This window comes from Nansenia antarctica, assembly GCF_963989245.1.
Source record: "Nansenia antarctica genome assembly, chromosome: 4".
In the NCBI taxonomy this organism is placed as follows: Eukaryota; Metazoa; Chordata; class Actinopteri; order Argentiniformes; family Microstomatidae; genus Nansenia; species Nansenia antarctica.
In genome coordinates, this window is record NC_137689.1 from 4803543 (window position 1) to 4831042 (window position 27500).

At 43.2% G+C, this 27500-nt stretch overlaps 1 protein-coding gene across 1 annotated transcript; it reads left to right on the forward strand.

The window, feature by feature from the left end:
• The first annotated feature begins 1941 nt into the window (after positions 1 to 1941).
• Positions 1942 to 25631, forward strand: cd81a (CD81 molecule a). The gene is made up of 8 exons (XM_080530396.1): positions 1942 to 2087; positions 9232 to 9346; positions 20909 to 21006; positions 21164 to 21238; positions 21671 to 21790; positions 22020 to 22106; positions 22592 to 22675; positions 23334 to 25631. The coding sequence occupies exons 1-8, from the start codon at positions 2019 to 2021 to the stop codon at positions 23394 to 23396; spliced, it is 711 nt and encodes a 236-aa protein (XP_080386522.1). The 5' UTR covers positions 1942 to 2018; the 3' UTR covers positions 23397 to 25631.
• Positions 25632 to 27500: the final 1869 nt, after the last annotated feature.

Below are 27500 nucleotides of genomic sequence, written 5' to 3' on the forward strand. Positions count from 1 at the left end.
AACCACTAACGGACTGTTGATTGAATTGATTGAATTGAATTGAGATGCATCTAGAGAATCTTGAATTGTTGCATCTAGAGTATAGGCGTATGCTGCCTACTTTGTATTTTATGTGTGCAAATAAACTAAAGATGCTGGAATATTGCTTTATTTATTAACCTGAATAAATAATGGTGGTGATTTCTAGACAGTTTATATAATTTATATAATTATATATATAATTGATTCCTATGCAAATAAGAGACCCTATATTCATTCCAAAATTAATTTTAGCATTTTAGCTCATTTTAAGAGTGTCATATCAAAGAATCTGAATACTTACGTACCTGAGGTGTCTTGTATTTCAATTTTAATAAATATACAGAAATGTCAAAAAACTAGTTTTCACTTTGTCATTCTGGGGTATTGTGTGTGGATTGATGGCAAATTATCTTAATTTAATCCATTTTAAATTGAGGCTATATAACACAACAACATGTGGAAAAAGTGAAGGGGTCTGAATACTTTCCGAATGCACTGTATACCAAGTGCCCAGAGGTGTCACCAAAAGGACAATTTGCCTGACTACATTAACGACAAGTTATTTACCTTCACCAAACACAGAGTCAACAGACGACCAAGAGGAGTTTGATGCCATGCATGTAAGCCCACACAAAATAACTTCATACCAACTTTACCCAACCACGGATGTAATGGAGCAGCACCTATTGAAGTCAAATTGAAGTTGACTATCTTTGCATAACAACACAGACATAGGCTAAGCTTCATAATGGATGACAGTGGATTTGTTTTTTTTGCCTAACAGCAGCATCTGGCACTGGAGAAATAACCATTCTGAAATTCATAGATGGAGCTATGGATAAGAGACTGCCAGTCCATGAGATCAACATGATAGGCTAGTTATGAACATATTTTGAAGCATTTATAGCCAACGTTGTTGCAGTTATACATCGATGAGCCAAAATATTATGACCACTGACAGGAGAAATGAATAACATTGATTATCACTTGTCAAGGGGTGGGATATAGCCTACTGTATTCTAAAGGTTATTTTTTCTGAGTGGGGCAGCCCCACTCATATTTGTGCATTTTATTAGACAGATGAAGACAGACAGGAAAGTAAGGAGAAGAAGGGAAAGAGGGTATGTCAGCAGGGCATGGGCCGGATTCGAACCCATGCCGACATGGGCATGTGTGTGCACTGTAGACCGCTGGACCACCCCAGGCCACGCCTACTGTATTATATAGGCAGCAAGTGGACAGTCAGTTCTTGAAACTGAAGTGTCGGATGCAGGAGAAAATGGGCAGGAGTAAAGACCTGAGAGACTTTGACAAGAGCCAAATTGTTATGGCCAGACGACTGGGTCAGAGCATCTCTGAAACGGCAAGGCTTGCGGGGTCAGAGTCAGGGTCAGGGTTAAGGTCAGGGTTAGGGTTAGGTGTGGTGGGGTGGGGTGCTCCCGGTCAGCAGTGGTCCGAGGAGGGACAACCACAAACCGGCGACAGGATGTTTGTTTGGCGCCCAAGGCACATCGATGCCTGAGCATATTAGGCACAATACAGAGCATATTTAGGTATTATACAGAGCATATTAGTAGGGTCATCACAGACCCAGATGTACAGCACAAGCACAGAAAAAGTTTGGGTTTTTATATGACTCAATTGCAGATTGTACCTTTAACTGCGATTCACTACTTTCTCTGTAGGCGTCACCGTTGACCAGCACACTGTCCTATCGCTGTTTTTGCATGAGGGGGGGAAAGGGGATTTAAAACAGCTGAGGCGGGGCCACCCAAAAGGACTGCGCACATCTCGTTTGCGGCGTTTGCGGTTCAGTGTGGCTCGACTCACATCTCGTTTTTTTAAGGGGCGGGGGAGTAGTTGGGTGTTGCCTATTTGCGTCGACAAACTCGATCCACAAAGAGTCGACAGTCCAAAAATCAGATCTTTTTCATCCACTGACCGTTTGGCCTTGTGTCTATTCCTTCGTTCGAAAAGGAATCGGGAAAAATTCAACCATGGGAGGAGTGGAAGGCTGCACTAAATGTATTAAATATCTGCTTTTCTTCTGCAACTTCATCTTCTGGGTAAGACACTCTTGTATAAATAAAGAATATTTCTAAGGCCAGACGGCCGCGATAAGCTTGTTTACTATCTAGAGAGGCATGATCGAGGCAGCTCCCCCTCCTGAAATAGTCAGGCTCTGTTTTTAATTCCCAGAACAGGCCCATGAGGGAAGAAATACAACAACATCATATCATATATATTTTAATTGAAACATGGTGTGTATTTTGGGAATTGCTTGTTTATACTTTATACTTTATAACGGATATAGGCTAAAACGTATAAATGCGCCCGAAAATACCCAAATTAAGACGTGATAGACGTATCCCGTATGGCGGGATGTTTATTTATCACAAATAGCGGTACGGGAGGAGTCTTATTCTAGGGACCGCATCGTGAGCTGACCGTTATAATAATAATAATTCATTGAATTTATATAGCGCTTTTCCGAGGCTCAAAGACGCTAGTCTTATGTTCAGAATAGTTGCCATGTAAAAATTTGCAAACCACAATAATAACCGACTGCACCCCAGAATATAAGTGCGCGGGAACTATGTTCCGATCATGTATATAAGAGGCTATTGAATCTATGTTCAAGTAGAGTTCTTTAAAAAGTTGTTGATGTATAAAGGAATGTTCCTTATTCAAACGTAACAAGCTAATATGTGTGGGCCCACCACTGCATGTTACTTTTAACATTGATGTAACGAAACATTGGATGTTTTTCGTTAAATAAATTACACATGGCATGGCATTAATATGACATCACCTCCAGAGGCGTGTTTGGAGAATGCATACGGTCCCTCATCAGCAAGAATCGGAAGGATTTTCCACTCTTAACCACCGCGAGGCCTGCTGTGCTGATCATTGGGAAGTAGTCAATCTTGGTGAAATTCCTTTGGCTTTATGATTTTTTTATGGGGGAAATTCTGTGGTGGATAATTCATTAGGGTGGAAACTATGACTAAAGAGACCGCCCACACTCGTGGTTTGAGTTCTTCACTGCTTCTTCTACACAGAGACATGGAATGTAGTGATTTTGACATTCTTCTTCTCTCCTTCTGCTCTCTAAAAAAATAATGTTTAGTTTAGATAATGTCTTCGAACACAAACAAGGACACAAACATTTCAGACTGTTTAGAAGATCCCCTCAAACACAATTTATCCCAACATCCAACGTTTAATGTGGGAAACATGTTCTCATTTGCAATTCAATTCCACTCCAAAACAGGCATGGGAAATAATAACATTAGGCTATTTACTTGTCATTTATAGCTCAATGATAATGATGACATTCCAGTTTTTATCTCTCCAGGAGGACTGCCTTAATTTGACGTAAGTATGTTTTAAAAGCCATAGGACATTGGGCATTTTTCATAGAAAAATCTATCTAGATTTGAACTCAGATGATTTCTGTATGACCACCAAAGGGGTGTGATATTGAGGCAGAGGGTGTGATTCTCCAAGTGTGTTAAAGTCTGGAACACCATTTGAGTGAGAAACATGTGTACACCTTTTCCAAATGGGAATACCAAATGCTGGAATGTATTTATATAGCCGACAACTGGAAGTATACGTAAAAAGGTACAAAATTAGAATTCGCCACCATGTGAAAAAGTAATTCTCTACACCCTCACTTTTAAAGACAAGAGAGATCTATTTCTGGGTTAAGAGGACAGTAGGTAAGGAGGGTGGTGGTGGTTACAGGAACTGTGGATACTGCGGTGAAGAAGACCCCCCTCTCCTCTAGCGCGCCAGGCATTCTACACCCCCCTGTACTGGGGGTAAGTGGCAGAAATAACCCTGTCACTAGACCGCAGGAAAAAAACGCTGAGGTGCAGTGGCGGACTCAGGCTGTTTGTAGGGCAGGAGCGAAAAGAAAAAAAGGGCACCTACTGCACAACATGGGACCCCATCAGTGCACATGGTCAAGTTTAGACCATTGGAAGGGCAGCCAATAGGGCGCATCCTCTAATTTTGCCACTCAAAAGGGCACTTTAGTGCGACATTTTTCAACTGTGGGGGCACATGGTCAAGTTTAGACCATTGGAGGGGCACCAATAGGGCACGTCCTCTCATTTTCGCCACTCAAAAGGGCATTTTTGCCACTCAAAAGGGCACTTAAGAGAGACGTTTTTCAACCGTGGGGCCACCAGGAGGGGCGGTCGCACCCCCTGGGTCCGCCAGTGCTGAGGTGCTAGGGAAGTTAATGTGTACCTATCTGCCCCGGCATCAGAGATATATATATATAGATAGAGAAGCCAGGAAGTACTGTATGTGTGCTAACAGGAAGTATTGTTTGTGTTTCTCTCTTACACATTCTCTGGTATATGAGTCAGATGTACCAGTGGTAACATTAGTATAGGAAGATGCAGGGGTAATGTTGGACAAGCAGCTGGCCGTGTAGAGTGCCACAGTGTCAGCATACAGTCATCATACAGTACAGGAAACCTACCCCATGGGATACTGGCACTGAGGGCCTGCCAGCCTAGGCACATGGGCATGCTTGTACTGTAGTTACAGTACACTTCGTGAGCTTAGAATGATAAGGTTCTATCTCCGTTTAGGGTAGTTCAGAGATATTGAGCGTCAAAGTTTTTACATTCCATTATGTTTTGTGAGATGGAACCTTTGTATTTTATGAATTACTAACTCAAAAATGTCAACATTTTAAAAATAACACTACACAGGCATTAATAAACACCTAATGGATCAGATTATGTAAAAAAACTCAATTTCTACAAAAATGGAGATAGAACCTTATAATTCTAACGTCACGACTTGCAGACAGGGAAGTGATGTTGTAAACTCACTACAGCCACAATCTGGGGTAAAACCGATATTCTTCAAGCATCTATGATGATAAATTGAAACGACCACACAGTTTTCCAGATCCCAGATTGTGCCCAGAAGATGCCGTACGTTGCCCAGACAATGGGAGGAGTGGGTTGACCGAAAATCGAGTTGTTTTAGAGAGACAGAGGGGAGTGGATGACCGAAACCAGATAAGCAGTGTATGTGCTTGGCAGGGGAAGAAGCATTAGCTGTTTTGATGTTTTATAATTCTGGGAAATTCACTTTTTTAAGCTGGCACAGAAATTACGTGAATACATTTTGGTTTGTTTCCATATCAAGATGAACTCTGATGATCTGCTCACTGCATCAAGTCTATTTTATCCATAAAAATACTATTTATTTATCGATTATGTTCCTGAAGTACACATCTGTGTATATTGTAAGTCCATGGAACGAAGTACAATATTGATTAGACTGAACAGATTATTTGGATAGATTACCTCTGTTGACCTGATATGGGAAGGAGTCCAAAGTTCCCTTCTCTCCTGAGACCAGTAGCATTGAAGCCAACTCGTGACTATTTCACACATAGCTACCTCCATTACCTTCCCTGGCCACCTGTCTGTGTAGGCTGCTCCCAGGCAAGCTAGTTTGGAAGGCAGAGGGAGGGAGGTACAGTACAGTGTGTGTGAGTGTGCGTGTGTGTGTGTGTGTGTGTGTGTGTGTGTGCGTGTGTGTGTGTGTGTGTGTGTGTGTGAGTGTGCGTGTGTGTGTGTGTGTGTGTGTGTGTGTGCGTGGAAGGCAGAGGGAGGGAGGTACAGTACAGTGTGTGTGAGTGTGTGTGTGAGTGTGTGTGTGTGTGTGTGTGTGTGTGTGTGTGTGTGCGTGTGCGTGTGTGCGTGCGTGCTTGTGTGTGTGTGTGTGTGTGTGTGTGTGTGTGTGTGTGCGTGGAAGGCAGAGGGAGGGAGATACAGTACAGTGTGCGTGTGTGTGTGTGTGTGTGTGTGTGTGTGTGTGTGTGTGTGCGTGCGTGCTTGTGTTTTGGGCGGGGTAGATGGAAGGAGGGAATCATAGCCTGCATCAGAGTGGTTCTGGCTTTGCCAATACTGGGAACAGCAACAGCTGACAGGGGGTGAGGGAAGGTTCCCGAAAGAGGAGGGTGACGATCACGCTGTAAGGGACCTCACTTGACTCCATAGGCGTCCGACCTCCCACCTCTGTACTCACCTACTGTATCATATCGTGACGTTAGAATTATAAGGTTCTATCTCCATTTCTGTCAAAATTGAGTTTTGTACATAATCTGATCCATTAGGTGTTTATTAATGCCTGTGTGGTGTTATTTTTAAAATGTTGACATTTTTGAGTTAGTAATTCATAAAATACAAAGGTTTGACGCTCAATATCTCTGAACTACCCTAAACGGAGATAGAACCTTATCATTCTAAGCTCACGATATACTATATATTTTTTCATAACTTACTTTTTGTATCTGTGTGTGTTTTTTATATTGTGAGATCATGGAAAGTCTATCCATCAGTCGAGATGAATCGACGTCTTGTTTCAATTTAACATTACGTTTTAATTAAAGAGCTTTAGAGATCAATGACTGTAATGGAACAACATAGAACAGCGCAACAACGCACTATTAGCCTACTACGCTGCCCTTGCCATAAGAGGAACTTATGTCGAATGTGATCCTAAAGTATATCAAGATGTATTAGATGCAATTTCCTCTGTCTATTTGAGGTTTCAGGAGGTATTAATCACCAGTGTTTCATATGACAGGAATCCCAGCGGTTCAGGGGCATCTGTGCAGAGCTTCTCGCCGAGCTCCCAGAATGCAAACTTTGAGGGGCCTCACCCTTTGGCAGCACCAAGTGTTGATCTGGTTGCCAGGCAACAGTTAGCCTCAGCAGTGGAATGAAGCTAGCCGAGAGAGATGAGGAGGAGGAGGAGGAGGAGGAGGAGAGAGGGTGGGGCTGGGGCTGGGGCTGGGTAGGGGAGTCTATTTCAGTCCATGAACTTAAAACTCTGGGATGTACACACACACATACACTCCCCAAAACACCTTTCTATAATGTTACCTAATATAGCCCTATGATGTCACAAATCTTCACCTCCTTATACTGTAGTTAGTATAAGACAGATCAACAAGTGACTCGATTCCTGTAAATGCTGACAAAGACTTGGATTCGGTTCGGTTCACCTTCAGCTTCAGAAGGTCTACATCCAAAGCAGAATATGCCACACGACTTTACATGCTGGCAAGCAAGCTGAACGTATAAATTCTACCTAACCCTCTCATAGCCCTCTCTGCAGTCAATTCATGATAAACATTGTGGAGGGAAGTCGAGATAGATGGTACTTTCCGAGCTGTGCAGAGCTACTAAACTAATAAAATGCAGAGACACTTAGGTACAGGAAGCACTTGTGAAAGTGCTTTTCGCTTGAAGTATTACACCAATCATTCCACCAGCATTTAATCTCTTTCCGGTCTGCGCTGCTCCTATGCAGCTGCTAGCAGATGTAACTGTCATACAGGATGGCAGAAGGCTTTAGAAGACTGGGGGGAGACGATTGGGGTGTTCAGTGAGGTGGGGGGGGGGGCCCCTTTGTACTCCAATTGTCTGGACATTCCGTTACAGGGGCTGTGTGTGTAGCCTGTGTGTCTATTCTTCTTCTTTGGTGTGTTGGGACTGCGGCATGCAGGACCAGCAAAATATGTACATCATTTGCCTAAACAGCAACGCCCCCCCCCCCCATCTAAAAAAAAAAAGAACAACAGCTTCAAAGAGTGTGTATATACTGTATTAATTACGACCACCAATCTTCTCCTGGTGCGTTTAAGCTGCTGTACCGCCCATGAAATGGGGTTGCTGATTTATATTTCAAGCTTTCCGAACCCATCTCTCCTCTTGCGTGTTCAACTCTGGCTGTGCCTGGTGTCCCCGTCCACTGTAACTAGAATACCAATAGCGCTTACGGCGTTGCAGGCAAAACTCAATGTACAAAGATAGGGCTGGCAGTAGCAGCTCTGCAGTCGGAGCCACAGAAGACACGCAGCCAGCCAGTGTGGAGGCCGCAACAGTGAGCGGGGCTCCCACGGGGCGTTGAAATCCTTGAAAGTTTGTGAATTTGAGAAGAATTACAGGAAAAATCAAGGTCTTAAAAGTTTTTGAAAATAGACATGGGTCATTGAAAGTGCTTGAATTCCCCCCTCTCTCTCTCTCTCTCTCTCTCTCTCTCTCTCTCTCTCTCTCTCTCTCTCTCTCTCTCTCTCTCTCTCTCTCTCTCAATTTTTTAAATATGTTATAAATGTTAATGTTTTACTTAGCTCATCAACTAGTAAATAAGTCTCTGTATTGCTTAACTTCACACATACGTCACAATATATTGTTTTGCTGTGCTGTGGTAGAGAAGGCAAGAGACCATCGAGTGTTCACACATTCAAGCCTCTCTTTTTAATTGTTGTCTGTGAGCGGATAGTCCCTATTATATAAATTCTCATCTAGATCTGTCTCAATCTATGCCGTGTTGGGTCCTTGAATTTGAGGGAATTGAGTCTTGAAAGTCCTTGAAAGGTGTTTGAATCTGATGTTTCAGAAGGTGTGGGTCGGGAACCCTGAGTGAGAGTCGCAGCTGTTCCGCCACGCACACGCGCTGCTGCGGTAGACAGACGCTTGCGGTCTGTTTCAGGGGTTACTTCCACACACCCTTCTGTTACAGGGAGAGATACAAGACAGCAGTGCTAATGAGGGCACCCATTTGTCATTTCGGCCTTACTTTTCAAACAAAGTCGGGGGGAGAAACGGGACACTGTTGAAATGAACACCTGGGCCAAATGAAAAATTCAGTCAGATCAGGTAAAGCGTGGAGGCGTAGGAATTTGACCTTTGACCCCTACATTGGCAGAGAGATTAAGCAGACACTGTTGCTTCAAGTAATAGCTGGGGGGGGGGAGGGGACGTGGTTGCTCTGTCATCTACGAACATGGAAAACTCTACAACGGCCCTTTACCAATTCCCACTCCTGTAAATCGCTCGTTAAAGCACGGACTCTGGACTGGTAGAATCTGGGAGGGGAAGTCCAGAGAGGGGGTATTTCAAAACAACATTTTTGCCAGGTAAAGTTGAGACTGTGCGACATACCAGCATCAGGTCCAGGGGGTGTACTTGTTACTTGTTCATCAAGCCGCCTCACGCTACGGAAACAGGAGATTTCCCCTGCCCCTGCCCCCCTAAGGGCCATTAGGCTCGAGAACCGTCGGCTCTCAAGGCTACCGGTACTTACCTCAAGTTGATACTGTCGGCCTATGAAAGTATGTGTGTCTAACCCCTTATCTCTCTCCCTTCTCTCTCACGCCCACAGCTTGCAGGGGGTGTGATCCTGGGCGTGGCGCTGTGGCTCAGACATGACACCCAGACCAGCAGTCTGCTCGGACTCCAGTTCGAAGGCCAACAGGCACCAAGCACCTTCTATATCAGTACGTCTCTTAAAACTCCACCTCCCTCTCTATCCTCTTTCCTCTTTCGGTCCAATCTGATATTGCATGTTGTGTCTCTCTTGTGTCTGTCTGTCTGCCTGTCTGTCTGGATGCTTTTTTATAACACATGCATTTTATCAGGTGTGTTCTATGTAGCCTACTGTATGGGTTGGTCATTGTGTAGTAGGATGTTGTTGACTTCTGCTATAAGCATTGGTGGGGTTGTGACCCGGCCTGTCTGTTTGACACAGATGCCATTAGGGCAGTTGTCCCCCCCCGCCCCCCCGGGGTGCTCATGGGCAAGGTCAGCTGAAGTAAACACTACCCTTATGCCCCACTGCTCACAGCTGCTTTTAGTCTCTTTTCAAATGGGTTGAATGAGTTCACTTCACCCTACCTCTAGAGTGATCAAGTTAAAGTCACGGGATCTCCTGTGGGGTTCTTGAAGGATTTGAAATGTATTAATAATAATAATAATAATAATAATAATACATTAGACTTATATAGCGCTTTTCTAGACACTCAAAGACGCTTTACAAACTGAAAAGATCGAGTAGTAATAATAAAAAAGAAACAAAAAATAAATAAAAGAAAGTATAGGGGACAATCTACGACTGTATGCTGCAATTACACCTAGATTTAGAAGCTGCGAACAAGCAACGCCAGCGTCTCCTCTCTCGACCGGGCTTTTTTTTTGTATTCTATTCACACATTATAGGGATTAATTAACGAATTCGATTTGTGTCAAAATTACTTACATTTGTCACACCAAGGACGGGGTCTATTTTTAGCCTGTCTCTGTAGAGTCATCCCCTTGTGGTGTCTCTTCTGTCTGAACAATTACAGCTATCAGTCAGGAATCAGTCAGCAATCAGTCAGGAATGCCTCCCAGTTGTGCAAGAGAGCAATCTGGATCCCCCAAATCAACTCTTGTGTAATCTATTGTGATGTCACAATGTCTGTGATTCTGTTTGACTACAGGGAAGATAGTATGTTTACTGACACAGTGTTCGCTGTAGTATTCATAGATATGGGAGTTGGAGTTTGGATCGATACCCTTCGGAATCACACATCACAGAATGAATGGTGCTGACGTTAATGTGTGGCACCCGATACACTTGTTTGTGGGATTGGGTTTCAACCGGGATTTTCCTGTACGGCTAAAAAACTGAGATGCCTTCTCCTAGGGTCATTATTCTTAGTGAGCAGCTGAGTCGTCTATCTCTGGCCAAGAGTTCTATATCTGCTGCCTGAATTTCTGTCAGACAGACAGAAATTTGGGTTGGGTAACAACTGCACAATCAATACATGACAAAAATAACTAATAGTACTGGTGTCTGTCTCACCAAACCAACAGCTCCTTTGAACCCCTTTAAAGACTTGTTGAAACATCTGAACGGTCCATCTCTTATTTCTCCTATAAAGAATTTGGAGTGTTTGCTTGTTTAAGAGGTGTGGATAGCTCTCTAGAGAGTCTGAAATGTCTGTTTCTCTGACTTACATGATCTTAGATAGACACACCCATTTGGATCTGTGTTTCACTTTCAGCCTCAGGCAAAAACTTTGGGATTCTCTCAAGGTTCTTCACCCCCCCACTGCTTCCCGTATCTCTCGCTGTGCCTCTCTTTCTTTCTCTCTCTCTCTCCCTCTCTGTCCTCCCTTCTTCCCCAGTTCTTACAGGAATCTTGGCATCATCCTGAGTCGTGATTATATTTCCAACTAACGGGAAACCCGAGTTCTGTAAATGGGAGGCGGGGCTTAAATAGCAACAGGAAAGAGAGAGAGCAATCCCTTGTTGTCATCACATTCTGTCTTTTCCTATAGTTACCGCCAGAACTTAATTTACAATGCTGACAGTGGGCCTAACTCAATACTGTGTAGTGTTACACACAGTCTATGCAATTATACACCGAGTCGTACTGTACTGCACTGTTGTTTTCCACTATGCTGCTGTTGTTTTCCAGTGACAAACCACTTGACAAACCACAGATACATGATTTATAACTTTATAAATGTTATGAGGCAGCTACATTGTTTTTATATCACAAATAGTCAATGACGATCAGCATCATAAATTCAAAGCCAATTCAGGACACACTTCAACGATCTGAATGAGATGCTCTAAACAATCAAGTATTTCTAGCAGTGACATTAAAGAATATAATATACATATAATACCACCTAATTCCCTCATTGTGTGTAAAATGTTGAATATTTGTTGAGATCTTTGTTGTGAGGGGAAGTGGGAAATGCTCTAATATAATCACTGGACTGAAAAAGCAAGCCACCTGTGACAGCACACTACCTATCTTCCTATCACACTTCATAGTTCCCCTTTCACTCATTTCTCCTTCTTCTTGTTTCTGGTTTGAAAAAGAGAGGAAAGGCAACAAGAGTGTAACAAAGGCCTGACTGGCTCTGTGGCGAAACACTAATATCTAATCTTCAACCACGCCATGGTGTGGTCAGATTGTCGTCAGATTGTCGTCAGATTGTCGTCATCAGACCTGCTTCCACTTCTTTTCAAGACATTGTTGTGACATTGTTTCCAGAAGTGAGACATCTCCAGAATGCCTGTAAGCAAAACTGTGGTTTCTCACGGTTACGAAGACAACGCCGTTCTAATGTGAGGCACGGGAAGTCCCAGTGTAATGGCCTGGACAGGCCTTGACCCTTGACCCCTGACCCCATTGGGCCAGTTGGACACAGCCCCTTTTGTCTAAGCCCAGTGGGTGGCCACCCATGGTTAGGGACAGCTGAGAGCCTTTCTAGGCCTGGGACTACCTGCTAGAGGAAATCAGGGTGTTAGATTAGTTTTTATGAGAGTAGCACATAAAGCAGCCTTGTCTGGGTTTTTACTGGTGTTGGAGTTGTGGTAGACATGTTGTGGGTGAGAGACATTACATATTCGTTTGGCAGAAAACCATTAAAGCTGGTCCTTTATTCCAGTCATTGCCTGACAACGGATTGCGGTAGAAATGTTCATTTCAAAACAGTGAGAGTTGTTGCACAGCCAGTGGGCTTGTTTGGCTTCAAAATTGAACTCGAATGAACACAGGCTAGGTGAGAACAAGTTGGGGCAGTGTACAGTGTGTGTATCTGTGCGGTATCAAGTTAGACATGAAAGTGCAATTCAATAAAACGTCCGGTGAATTCTCTTCCACATAATACAACCAACCACCAACTGAACATACACAGTATGTGAAATCAATAGATCTCTCAAATACCATGAGGATTAATATCCTACTACCGTCTCTCACATCATGGCATATACTGTAGGGCTTATGCTGATTCAGTGTCAAGGAAACCTTCATGATTTGGTTATGAAGGTGCTCGCTGCTCCATGCAGGTGAGAAGTGACACAGTCCCTTCGTGAGTTTAGAATGATAAGGTTCTATCTCCGTTTAGAATGATAAGGTTCTATCTCCGTTTAGAATGATAAGGTTCTATCTCCGTTTAGAATGATAAGGTTCTATCTCCGTTTAGAATGATAAGGTTCTATCTCCGTTTAGAATGATAAGGTTCTATCTCCGTTTAGAATTATAAGGTTCTATCTCCGTTAATGATAAGGTTCTATCTCCGTTTAGGGTAGTTCAGAGATATTGAGCGTCAACGTTTTTACATTCCATTATGTTTTGTGAGATGGAACCTTTGTATTTTATGAATTACTAGATTAACTCAAAAATGTCAACATTTTTAAAATAACACCACACAGGCATTAATAAACACCCAATAGATCAGATTATGTAAAAAACTCCAAAAAAATTGAGATAGAACCTTATAATTCTAACGTCACGCCTTGCTCTAAATACTGCAGGGGAAAGTCCTGTGAATTATTTGTATTGCAGAAGTGAAATAGTTGTTTGGGGAGTCTGAAGTATCCCATTCCAAAGTGTTTTATGGGTCTAGATGACATAGTGGGCGCCGCACCAGAACACACACACACATGCCACTGCATGAGCAGAACAGGACAGGAACCTGAGTTGCAAAAAGAGGAAGTCAGCAGGAAGTTTGAACCCTTTCACAATTGTCAACGAAATCTCAATAGTCCGAAAACGTGTCATTTCCTCGATTCCTCTGTCCCCTATTCCTGTGTTCCTACCCCGAAACTAAAAAGTAGTCACCACATTTAAGAACATATCAATTGTCCAACAAGGGGATTCCTCCCTGTCCTCCCCCCTCCCCAAGGAGGTGCCCCCCCACTGAAGGGTACAAGCTCGTATCCTCCTCATGCGGAAGATATCGCAGGCATTCTGCTTACGCATCGAACCCACATGCCCTTTACTACATAAAGCATTTTGAAGGTTGAAAGCGTGGGCTTCAAAAGGATCGCAGAGCCACTGTTACCTTTGATCATATGAAAAGGATCCTCTCCTCTTTTCACTTCCCTGTGGCGCTTTCTGTAGGATGCAGGAGAGGACGTGACAAATGATGTTACTCATAACAAATGAGAAAAGGCCATTGCCTCTAAACATCACCGATATTACCCATGTTTCCGCTGCATTTTGCAAGTTCCCCCCCTGCGTCACGTCATGTTGGACGGAGAATCCAAATAGAGGACAAATCTAAACGAGCGTATGGATATAAGTCTTCATTAACTACCGGAGTACCAGTAAAGCTTCTAACGTAATGTTCCCAGACCTGGGTGGTATAGTAGTATGGGCTGCAGCTTCTCCAGAATCATCTTTCTTATGCCTTGCGGGTTTTTAGAAGAGGAGAGCAATAAGAGGGGTCGTTCTACTCGTTCATTAAAACACTCTCAGAGGAAGTAGAAAATGATCTACGCAGTCCATTTATTCCTGATACATAGATGCCGGAAAGCTTCCCCTTGCCCCCCTGGGTTGATTAATCACTCACTCCTACACATAGAGAGCTTACCGGTATGTATCTTTCCCCAGCACTCGTAAATCATTCCTATACAGTAGGTGGAGGTAATATTAAAGTATTATTCAAATCTATTTGATATTGACCACCTGCAAGGTTCAGGACGGACAGAGATTTCTTCTCTGGAGTCTCAGATCTGGTATAAAGACCCATCTCTTCAGGTTACATCTTAACTGCTCCTCCTGAGACATCTTCTGCCCCTCAGCACTGCGTCTCCTAAAGACACCCGCTTTCCCCTCTACTGTGTCCCTAAGAACTTCTATTGCCCCCCTTGTACTGTTTCTCTGTTTCTCCAGTGTAGAAAAACAACAACTAGGTTTAGAAGAAGGTGATAGGAGAAGGTTTGTCCTTCTATCAATGGCCCCGGGCCTGAGCTGGATTACTCTTCCTGCTACGAATGGTGGATTGATGATTCACATGCTTAGTATTCAAATGTATTGATTGTAAGTCGCTTTGGAATAAGGCGTCTGCTAAATGCCAAAAATGTAAATGTAAATGTAAATGTAAATGGTATGACCCTCATGTGCTCTCCTCTTTCCTGCCATCTCTTTGTCTGAGAAATGTTTAGGTCTAGCGTGGCGTTACTTTTACACTTCATTGTCAGATACTGTAGGGTGGGCCACGGCTGTGTGAATTGGTGTAGGTTATTAACATCAGCGGGTTATGTGTTTCACCCACCCGGGGGGGTCAACCTTGTCTGTCGTATGTATACTCCCATGAAATTCCTTCCGTGGGAGGTCAACTTCCTCTAGAAACTTCCTCTTTTTCTTTTATTCTTTCCTGAAAGAAAGATCTCGATTTTCTTTTTCCCTCCACTTTCTTTCTCACAAACGAAACCATAACAAACAGACTTCAGCTACAGTCTTCTGAGCGACATGAATCATCTATCCCTTCCGTGAGTCATCTGCCTCACTCAATGTTGCCAGCCATTCATTATTTGGCACCGAACAGATGTAGAGATAAGGGAGGAGATATAAAAACGGAGTAGGCGGAAGAAACAATTAGTGATAACTTTCAGGAGAGGAAACTAGAGCCAATAGACCCTTGATTCGAAAAAACAAGCTCTATGTCTGTGTTAAAATCAAATCAACAGTAACGAACTTGAGGACGATAAATGTTCTCTGGGGAATTCCCTGATGTTTTTTTTTTCACAGCATAATTTTGTTACTCCATTGTAACATACTTCGCTCTAGCCACCACCTACACCAAAGGACAAAGGACAAAGCAACTCCCACATGTGTTTTCTTTTGTCCCCCTCGACAACATCCCTACTTGTCTCAAACATCGCAAAAACAAACAGAGTAGGAAGGAGGGGGTTTAGGCAAAGAAAGGTAATGATCATATCCTGCCCCGTTACATAAGCCGGCCTCATGCTCTTCAGCGCATGGTTCATGTTTTTTAGTTCTTTTTTTTTTTATAAACGAGAGGAAAAAATTCCTCACCAGTCTCCCCCCTCTCCTCCCTCCTCCGCTGCCCCACCCTCTTCTTGAGAAAGTTTCCTCTCTAGCGCGCTACTTTCCACTGAAGTTTTGGTTTTTGTCCCCATCTGTTTGTGTTTAACGTCTGTGTTATGCTGTCTCTCTCCCTCCCCCCCTCCTCAGCCCCGACTACCTCTCTCTTTCCTCTTCTTCTGTTCCTTTCTTTTCTCTCTCCCTGCTTCCCTTTGTTTTAATACGCACTCCTCTCTTTCGCTATCCCCCTATCTCTGCCTCTCTGTCTCCCTTCCACTCTCTCCTACTCTCTGCCTCTCTGTCTCCCTGCCTTCCACTCTCTCCTACCTACTCCACCCCTTGTCAGTTCAGTTCAGTCTATCCTTCTCTACTTTGCAGCTATCCTCCTCTCCTCTCTTTTCATTCCCAACTCTTCTCTTTTTTCTTCACCCTTCACCCACCCCTCTCTCCTCTCCTCTTGTTCAGTCTATCCTTCTCTACTTTGCAGCTATCCTCCTCTCCTCTCTTTTCGTTCCCATCTCTTTTCTTTTTCTTCACCCTTCACCCACCCCTCTCTCCTCTCCTCTTGTTAAGTCTATCCTTCTCTACTTTGCTAAACTTCACCTGGGGCCCCCATACTGCGCCTCTCTCTGCAGCCACTAGAATGTGTGTGCTCTCTAGCCCACTTGGTATGGAGAGCCTGATGTCATCTACTGGCTGTTTTCTAGAGCAGTACCGGGGTTGGACCTTATGTTTCCTCTCATTCAAAGGTCTATCCCCCCTGGCTCAGAGCCAGCCGCTATGCACTGGAATTTAATGAGACGAACAGCTGCATTAAGCATTACCACTCCTCTCCACTCTTACACAGGTGCACGCGCACACACACACCGAGATACACACACCCAGATACCCACATACTCACACTCACACAGCTTAGATACTTTCCAATATATTATCTAGTGCCGTAGTACACTGAGCTGTCTCAGATTTCATAGCCACAGCATAATACAGCCTCTGCATGTTTTTCCATAGTATAACATGTACGGTGGCGATATTTAGCAGTTCGCATTTAGGCTTGTTTTTATAAGCTGAAACACTAAGCTGATCCTCAAAAGTGAACATGTAGGCCTACCTATTTATTTCTTCCTGTGTTTCTCAACTGATTTCCGTGTACATGGAATAAGAAATGACGCAGAGGAACTTCAGTGTGAGGGAGGTTCTCCTTCAGCACACACTCATGCTCATATGCTCTCCTCTCTCTCTCTCTCCTCCTCTATTCTCCTAACTAAACTGATGTTGTACAACGGTTGTGACAGTAGCTCTGCAGCTTATGCAATGTTGAATTGACCTCGTTTTTTTCCGGTTGTTGGTTAGTCACATGTTGGTTGGAATTAACCTTTTTTAGGTGTGTTTATAGATATGATGGTTATTTTTGAATGTTGACTTAGGGTTGTAATTTGATACCCATCATCTAATGTTACTACATGATTGTACCTGGGTTAAAATTAACAATAAATGTCTAATATTGACGTAACATTAACTTTCTAATCAAATAGATACTTGGATCATGACTGATAATGACATTTAGAAAACGTTCAGAAAACGTACAGTCCACATACAACCATGTCCATAATCTTGTGATGACCGTCAGTCATCAAGTTTCCGAAAATGTTTCTACCCATGACAAACAATATAGCAATGTTGGATGATGAACAACCATACACCGACATGGTGGTGCTACCACATCCTGCTGTGCCATGTTTGTTTTTAACAGTTGCCCACAGTTCTTTTTTTATTGTCTCTATGGTTGGCACAACCAGTGAATCAACATCCTTGTACGGTACATACCTTTTATACAACACTTGTATTTAGACATTGCTGCACCATACCATTTTAGGTCATGACCTACAACGATACAACCAAAAAACAATGTTAATAAATAATAATAATAATAATCATAATAATACATTAGACTTATATAGCGCTTTTCTAGACACTCAAAGATGATTTACAAACTGAAAAGATTGAGTAGTAATAATAAAAAGACACAAAAAATAAATAAAATAAACTATAGGGGTCTAATTAAGGTAGTGCTGGGGACACATGGGAAGGGGATTAATACAACATTGTTTTTTTTTCTAAAACGCTCATAGAAAGCTCTAGATGAGCTCCTATGTTCTCACACAAGTACACGCCCGGTTGGAAGGATGATTCAAGTTCTCGGTATAAGGCAACAAGGACACAATAAGGCTACTGTATGTCATCAGTGTTCCCACAGGAAGCATGTTAACGTCTCTCTCCACAGGAAACACCTGGACCACACAGACCACAACGTTAGTTTTTCCTCTGGTGGGTCTGGTGGGGATTGTTCATCATCATACCTCTCCTGGCTAGTCTGCTGTTTTAGACAATCACTGGACTCTGCATTGTGATGCTTCTTTGTGACCTCACATAGAAAGAAAGACTATTGAAAGAAAGGAAACATTGAAGAGAACTCTGTGTGTACCAGTGTGTAGTGTGTGTCTGAATGTGTGTCTGTGTGTAGTGTGTAGTGTGTGTCTGAATGTGTGTCTGTGTGTAGTGTGTAGCAGAAGACTTGAGTTCTCGAGAATCAATCGATGAGGAAATTCACGAACATGAAGAGCGGGGGAGCGAGGAAGGGAGTGAGAAAGAAAGGGCGTGGTAGAGAAGGAAAGAAAGAAAGAAAGAGAAGGGTGTGACATTGCTCAACATGCCAGTCACGGCCCTATGTATAGTCTGATGATGTCATACTGAGGGATGGCAGGGGCAGTGGCCGTAAAGAACCCTCCCCTCCCTCCGTGATTCAATCTCTACTGCCGCACAGCCACAATTAAGGAAATTGAAGGAGCACTTGGTCAGCCTCCAAGCTATCGATTTTTAAATGACCCAGGCGAGTGGATAGGCGGGGCAGGGGAGGGTGGGGGGGGGGATGGTGGTGGTGGTAGGGGGGTACTATAAAGTCCATTCACTGAGATGGAGGGGGGGGGGGGGACCAGAGGAACCAGAGGACCAGAGGAACAGAATCCAATTAGCTGGAGGATTACATTAGGCAAGACGGAAAACATTGAATCCCCGACCGAGACCAACCAGGCCCCTCCTCGAATCTGACAAGGGCGGTCAGAGAGGGATGAAAACGCAGTGGATGTGTAGTCTGTGAGACATGCAGGGAAGGGAGAGAGGGAGGGGGGGGGATCTTAACGATGATGGATGGGAAGAGAGAGAGAGAGAAAAAGAAATCCTCTCATCCTGATGAGAAAAGGGCGTACTGTCGCCCTAGTAGAAGTACAGTGTCGTCTCATAAAAAAGAAGAAGACACAAAGCACCTGTCAAAAAAATTGCTCTGTAGTTCTTTGGGTAGGTGTAACAAATGGTTTAGGTTAATAAAATTGTGATCATTTATTATAGATAGAAGCTAATTATTTACATAAAACACACTGGGAAGCTGAATCGGTCTTAGTTGAAAGAGATGGAGAAAGGATGCAAGGAGTCAGAATGGCCTAAGGGAGGTCCCAAGTGAGAAATAATTCAAATATTAGCAAATTTGTGCTCTCAACCATTACTCATAGGTGATGTGTAAAGCACTGGTTGTTAGTGGGTGATTTCTAAACAGGTCACTGTTCGGCCATTGGATGGGTGTTCCTCTCTCCCTAACCCGGCCCATATAACCTTCTAGCTGCTACCACCCCTGGTAAACCTTAAGGCTGTTGTCACGGAAACACAAGTGTACACAAACGGTAGCTCAGGCAACAAGTCACCCCGGACCACCAGAACACTTCAGGTGGGGGGGGGAGATTAACAGATTGTATGACAAGACAATTCGGTTGTTAAGTCGTGATTGAAGTGTTTCTGGGTCCAACGTTGGCTGAGGCGCTCTCTTCGAAATGCCGCAGTGCCTTGTCCCTTGTTGCATGAATAGATCCGAGTCTAAAAAAACCGATTGAACTGTCATTCTACCGCTTTAGTAGTACACTGGTACTCTGGTGCGGGGAATCTTTTATTTGGACCCGGAAATTGCTAAATGTCACGCGTGACGTCAGACTTAACAAAACCGAATGAGGTGGGTGCACCGTGCATGTACACGGTGTCAGCAAAGATGAGTGGGGCTCATCTTTATAGGTTCTAGGTATCAACATACTTTCTATCTACGACTTTGGGTGGGGCGAACACCAAACACCAACTCCCCTGGCATCCTGTATGAGGCAGTATGCAGTATGCGGTAAATGAGGGAGGTCTTTTGTGGTGCAGTTGTGATGTCTAAAGGCCCCGACGCTCTGCACAGTTTTACTGTCTGAATTTATGAGGTAAATCAGCCTCCGTACACCCTGCATGTCAGGTTCATGCCTGGGGTTCCTATGGTTACTGCGTTTGGCCAGTCTGTGGATTCACTAGATGAAAACAAGACAGTGGGGGTTGGGGTGCGGTGGGGGGGGGGGTTGAATACCTCACGAAGGAGCTGTATAAACAAAACATTGGACGGCCTCAGCAGTTATAAACGTTTGAACCAAAAAAAGTTGTCTGTCCTCCTCGTCCGTTATTTTCCCTCTTCTGTGTTATTCTTCAGTTGAAGTTTATTCTCTTCGTGCACACGCCTGTCAGCCAAACCAGCCTCCAGGAACTCACTCATGGACTCTTTTAACGACACGTGCGCTTGTTTCTGAACGAGGACCTGTCCCCTGCTCACCTGCTGTTGATTGTTTGTTGGTCTGATTTGTCTTTGGCTTGCAACTGTTCTCTTTCTCTGCTCTGTTTTGTCTGGTCATGTTTAACTTTTGTATTTCTTTTCCTGCATTTCCTTCCCCCCTACCCCTCAAAAGGCTGTGCCTTTTGCCAGGTCGGCATTGTAAATAAGAATCTGTGTTGTCTTACCTGGTTAAATAAAGGTTAAATAAAAAATATTAAAATGATGCATATTTATGGTTGTGAACTAACCACCTTAAATACAACTGTGAACTTCCCATAAATAAAAACCACTACGCCATCTAGTGGTAAACCAGGTTATTACAGGCTTTATAAGACTGGTGTCAGAATTTCCACTTTGAGGCTTGAAATGTAGTGCCTCACTTGACCTTAACCAACCTCTCTCCCTCTCTCTCTCTCCATTTCTCTCTCTCTCTCTCTTCATCTCTCTCTCTCCATCTCTCTCTCCCTCTCTCTTTCTCTCTCTCTCTCTCACTCTCTCTCTTCATCTCTCTCTCTCTCTCTCTCTCTCTTTATCTCTCTCTCCCAGGCGTTCACATCCTGATCGCTGTGGGCGCCGTGATGATGGTTGTGGGTTTCCTGGGTTGCTATGGTGCCATTCAGGAGTCTCAGTGTCTTCTTGGAACAGTGAGTCACTCTCCACACAGCACAGAGTCACCATGAGTCTGCTACTGGCTGGCCCCTAAATCTACCACTGAATAAATGTCTTTGTCGTCCTCCAGTTCTTTGATAGATGTCTTTGTTGTCGTCCAGTTCGTTGATAGATTTCTTTGTTGTCTGACAGTTCTTTGCCTGCTTGGTGATCCTGTTCGCTTGTGAGGTGGCTGCTGGGATCTGGGGATTCATGCACAAGGATACGGTGAGGACACACACACACACTTCCACTTTCACATACTGCAAATCACTCACACACACACACACACACACACACACACACACACACACACACACACATTAGGACACAGACACTTTGACATACTGCAAATCACTCACACACACACACACACACACACACACACACACACATTAGGACACAGACACTTTGACATACTGCAAATCACTCACACACACACACACACACACACACACATACACACACACACACACACACACACACACACACACTTTGACATAATGCAAATCACTCACACACACACACACACACACACACACACACACATTAGGACACACACACTTTCACATACTGTCACTCACACACACACACACACACACACACACACACACACTCGCTAGTGAAGACCAGTGCTCAACCCTTTCATGTTTCTTTCAGATTTCTAAAGAGTTGATCAACTTCTATGACTCGGTGTACCAGAAGGCCGTCACTGATGCTGTGGTCGACCCGGACAAGAAGCAGGCTGCCAAGTCTGTACTGAAGGTCTTCCATGAGACAGTAAGTCAACCACAACCTGCTCCAACTCACGTCCATATCTCAATCGATCTTAATCAATCAATTTGAGTGGTCCTTTAAACTCTAAACTGTTTCTATCTGTACACACTTGTATAGTACGCAACACACACTGTGTGTATAGTGCTCAAATCAGCAAACAAACATGTAGTTAGAGACACACACACACAAACAAACACACACACAGACATTAATATGTATCTTTTTGTTTCAGCTCGACTGCTGTGGCCATGGGAGTATTTTAGCGGTGTTCACCTCAGCGGTGACAGACTTCTGTCCCAAGGCAGGTCTCATCCAAGAGGTAAGACCACAGGACACAGTACAGCTGCTCATATGTGTGCATTAACACTAGAACAGCCATGGGTGGGGTCAAATTGACCCTGTGAGTAATTTAAAAAAGAAAAAATATATATCTTTGCACTCGATCAAGGATTCAGGACCCTCCTTTCATGACTTTTCCTAGATATGTGCGTTCTACCACCCAGTATCCTTACATTTTCAAAATCACATCAGGATAAGTTAGTATAAAGCTATTTTGCCGTTTTTCTGTGTAGGAAGCAGGGTAGTTTACAAGCCGGCCAACTAGTGGTCGTTGTGTGTAAATAGCAGCTTTCCATTTCTTTCCTAAAGACTATGGTCTTTACAACGGCTCTTATAGTAGGTACAATAAGCATGGCTGTTCTAGTGTTACGGTACATTATTGCGGTTGTAGTTATTTGACATAAATCAAAGGTTACAGTATCACAGTGTCACACTTTAACACAAGTTGTTGTGTCTCTTTTCCAGAGCTGTCACACCAAAATCAAGGTCCTGTTTTCTGACAAGATTTACCAGATCGGCATCGCTGCCCTGGTGGTCGCCATTATCATGGTGAGTGTTTCAGTACCGTTGTAGAGAGTTCGGTAACCATGGTACCATGGTAACGGTGACACGTTCTAGTGTTTTGGTCCGCATGTCGGCAACCAACCAAAATGTTCGGGCTTTTCTTTTGAAACACAGAACTACGTTTCAACGTTGTTGAGAATCGCAAAACACAAACTCGCTAGTCAAGCCAAAATATTGCAACGCAATGGATTCGGTGAGTAATCCACCACTGCTACCTAGTTAACTATAACACTATAACACTAACTTTACATTGTTAGCAGGCTCACAAAACAAGCTGTGTTAGTTGACTAGCGATGTGATTTGATTTGATTTGATTTTCAACAACGCGGAAATGTATTTACATTCATTTTTCAAAAGAAAAGTCAGATCATTACATCAGATCCCGATATGAGGACCAAAGCATTAGAACGTGTTACAAAGGGTTTGAAGCCTGGTCTGGAGGTGGAACCGTGTGCCATGGAGAGACAGTCTGGTATAGACTAAGTACATTGTGTAATAGACAACACACTAACAGAAACACAGTACAGACATACAGAAACACAGTACAGACATATAGACAACACAGAAACACAGAGGAAAGAGCGTCATGCCTGTGAGATAGACCCAGTGTACCCCTGGCTCACTCTGTTCTCTCCCCTCACAGATCTTCGAGATGATCTTTAGCATGGTCCTGTGCTGCGGGATCCGCAACAGCCCGGTGTACTGAAGACCCCTGGAGAGGAGGCCGCAAGGGGCGTGGCCTCTGAAGACACGAGCCAATGACTGAAGGAAAAGATTTCTGTTCTTTTTTCTTTCTTTTTTTATAACACTTCCTCAAGTAGATGCTTGTGTCAGTCCTACAAATGAAATATGATTCTACATGTTTTTTTAGTTTTTTTGAAAAATAATAGTGTCAATGAGTTGTGTCAGTCACATATTGCTGTTCTATATTTTACCAGTTCTAGTCTGAATCTGAACACAATTAACTCACAGCCCCCGCCGCCCCAGCACACACACACACACACACACACACACACACACACACACATCACACATACTGTACACGTACACACTCACGCACACACCAGCAGCAAATACCAGAGTGTTAATTGGGAGGTATTTCTTCCCTGCTGAAGAAGTTGTATGCAGAAGAAATTGTATGCTGTTGGTTTTATCAAATCTCTTTCGAAAATGTATAAACTGTATATATTTGCAGTGCTTTATGACTGTCAAGCATGGATGTCGTATTGAATCCCTCCTCCTCTCCCCCCACCCTTTTCTGCACCTCACTGCTTGTGTCTGCTTGAGTTGTCCTGCAGTGAGAACAACCACTAAGAACCAGTAGGATGGATATGATAACAATGATTTTACTGACTATCCCCGTCCAGAACCATGATAGGAGGTGATTGTTAGGAGATTGTTCCCCCCCTGTGTTTTATCAAACCAATCCAAGCCATAGAGAGGCTTTTCCATAATGCCTCCCAGCCTTATGCGTGGAATGTCCCCATTCTGTCCAACAACACCGTGTTCCTGTGTAGCTGCATCGTACGTCCTCTCCTGTTCTTACCCCGTCGCTGCGTACTATTCATACCCCCACCCTCTCAGAACCCTCTCAACCTCTCTTCAGACATTCATACCAAAACGTGTGTATTTTCTAGTCTTTTTTAAAACGCCTGCTTGTTATACTCCTGTAAGCCAAAGGGCCTGCTACTATGCTGAGACGTGCTTGACAATGTTGTAGCTGTGCTGTATGTATGGTGATACTGTATTACGCCACTGACCATGCAGTTTGTGACAGGTTGTGTATGTATGTATGTTATGCGTGTTTGTGTATCAGGAAAGTCCCCGGGACAAAGAGAGTCCTAAAACAGTACAGAATATGGCCACCAGGTGGCAGGCTTGTTTGTCCTGCTCCATGGTGTTTCATGGTTAACGGTCCAGTAGGGGGAGCTCTTGCCATTAGATTGTTGCTCCACAGTGACTAGTAGGGGATGAGTGCTAATGACTGCAAAGCACTTCTAGTCCCGGTTCCATCTCTGTCTCTGGCTTTTCTTCTTCATATATCTGAAAGGGCTGCAAGATAGAGGCATGCAATATAGTGTTGAAGCTCTGTTTGGCCTCTTGGATGGCTAAGTGGACCTATCATTATATTATGGACTTCAGTCCCGGTCCTTACAGATCGTGAACACTTCTGGCGTTGGGGGCCAGGGACCGAAATGGAACCGAGTTCTTAACCATTAGCCAATACACACATGCACTTATGCCACACATACTCACTCCCATCATCATTTGTATTAATCCTTGATGCTATATGGCTTTGTCAGCCCAACTAAAAAACCATGTCTTGTTTAACACATAATTGCCTATGCTGATATATGGTTAAGTGTCTTGTAACATGTACAGCTATATATTATTGTACTATTGACTATGTAAAGACAAGGTATGCCTTTTATTGTATTCTGTCTGGTACGTTGTCAAAAGAAGGAGGGGTTCAGACTTCAGTGGCAGTGTGCTAGACTGAGAAATCAGTGGAATCAGTGGTCATGAATTCAAACTTGGAGTGGTGAACAACATATTGGTAGCTGACAGTATATGCTGTGGTATGCAAAAGTGAAGTATTCATGCCATATTGCTCTCTTTCTAGTGTTGGTTATCTGTCAATTCAAAAACCTTCACATTATGTCATAACTGAGACTCTATAGCCCATTGCCACTCAAATCTGGGCCCTTTCTCCCGTTTTTAGACATTTGGTTTGGTTTTGTTGCCCAAATATTAAGGGATTAAATGTATTTTACAAATAATGTATGTTCATTATTATTATTATTATTCGGTTAACTGTAAAAGGATAGTTCCCAAGTACAAACATCTAAAGGTCCACCTTGTAGTTTTGCGTACTGCTGCCCCCTCTGGCCACATTGAACATGTGAAAAACATTTATGCTACGTTTTCTAATAAATCAAATAAAACTGTATTTAGAGCACACATTTCATACACGGATGCAACACAATGCACTTTACAGGAATATGAATAAAAACAAATTAAAAGACAATAAGACAAAACATAAGAGGATAACTATAATATAAGGATCTTAAAAAACTTAAAAGACTAAAAAGCATTCTAAGTAAAAGCAAAGCTATGTTTTAAGACACCCCTGTAACTCACATCGATATGGATACAGTAGCTATGGTAACTGGGGGGGTAGATTTGGGGGGGGGGGGTTAATAAGCACTGCTGACCCATTCATGTTTAGACAGGTTTCAGTATGAAACATAGAGTCTAGTTTGCGGTCTGAGATACTGTAAGCAGGGTTCCCACGGGTCCTTGAAATCCTTGAAAGTTTGTGAATTTGAGAAAAAGAAATCAAGCTCTTGAAAGTTTTTGAAAATAGACATGGGTCATTGAAAGTGCTTGAATTCCCCCCCCCTCTCTCTCTCTCTCTCTCTCTCTCTCTCTCTCTCTCTCTCTCTCTCTCTCTCTCTCTCTCTCTCTCTCTCTCTCTCTCTCTCTGTATTGCTTAACTTTACACATATTTCACAATGTATTGTTTTGCTGTGCTGTGGTAGAGAAGGCAAGAGACCATCTAGTGTTCACACATTCAAGCCTCTCTTTTTAATTGTTGTCTGTGAGCGGATAGTCCCTATTATATAAATTCTCCTCTAGGTCTGTCTCAAACTATGCCGTGTTGGGTCCTTGAATTTGAGGGAATTGAGTCTTGAAAGTCCTTGAAAGGTGCTTGAATTTGATGTTTCAGAAGGTGTGGGACAGTGGGAACCCTGTGTAAGATCATTAATGAGAAAAGCTTTGCCAGATAGGGACCTAATATTCAATAATAGCACCAAACATACATATCCTTGTAAACAAACCAAATGTAAAACAGGCTTTTAAGCCCTAGTGTCTCTGACACACGATTTTAGAAAAAGCTTTGTTTTAACACATACTGTTCCTCATCATGTGATCTCATTCATTGATATTAACCAATTTATCATGGCCATTTAGAACTATTTTAAAGCTAAAATCAACACACTTTGTTGATAGCATAGCAACATACATGCCATACATACGTAGATGCCATTTTAAGGGCAGATACTCTTAACACTAGACGTATAGCTGTGGTAGTGAATGATCCCAGAAAAGTTGATAGGCTCACAGGCATCTTGTAGTCTGTGCTGACCAACTACAACCTCGGCTCCTGGTCTGTCATGGTCAGATCTGATAGAGGTGAGTGTAGTATTTTTACCTTTTTAAAGGATGGCTTGGACTGGTGATTGAAAGAAAGGTTCTTTATATACAATCTCTATAAAACGAGCTATTAGATATTTAACTTTTTATTCAACGAGCTATTTGCATTTCTTAAAAACAAACTGTCAACTTATATGACATCTTGCATACATCAAGGCATTCTAGAACCTTAACAATAAATAATAACACATAACTGTCAATCAACTATGCAACACATCAATCAATCTCTTTTAATTAACAGTCAATCAATCATGTAACATATTATTCAATCTCCTTCAACTGTCAATCAATCATGCAACATAACCAATGTAACCTATAAAGTTACAACAGTGAGGCTCTAACTAGGGCTACGAGAATGTGAGGATGGATGTCCACGCAGGTCATACAGTACCAGTCAAAAGTTTTGGACACACTATCCCCACACTTCCCCAGTGTGTCCAAACCTTTGACTGGTACTGTATATACAGTCCAGAATCATTCTCACACTATACAGATAGGTGGTGCTTTGCACTGGCTGTCTGGCCATCCGATTGGCTTAGAGCAGAGTGAGGTATATACTCTATAAGTCAACCGAGACCTGCTGCACGTTAGG

Coding starts and splice junctions, on each gene's coding strand:
- cd81a (XM_080530396.1), top strand. CDS start 2,019: ATGGGAGGAGTGGAAGGCTGCACTAAATGTATTAAATATCTGCTTTTC. Junction 21,007..21,163: donor CTCAGTGTCTTCTTGGAACA/GTGAGTCACTCT, acceptor GTTGTCTGACAG/TTCTTTGCCTGCTTGGTGAT. Junction 22,676..23,333: donor TGGTGGTCGCCATTATCATG/GTGAGTGTTTCA, acceptor CTCCCCTCACAG/ATCTTCGAGATGATCTTTAG.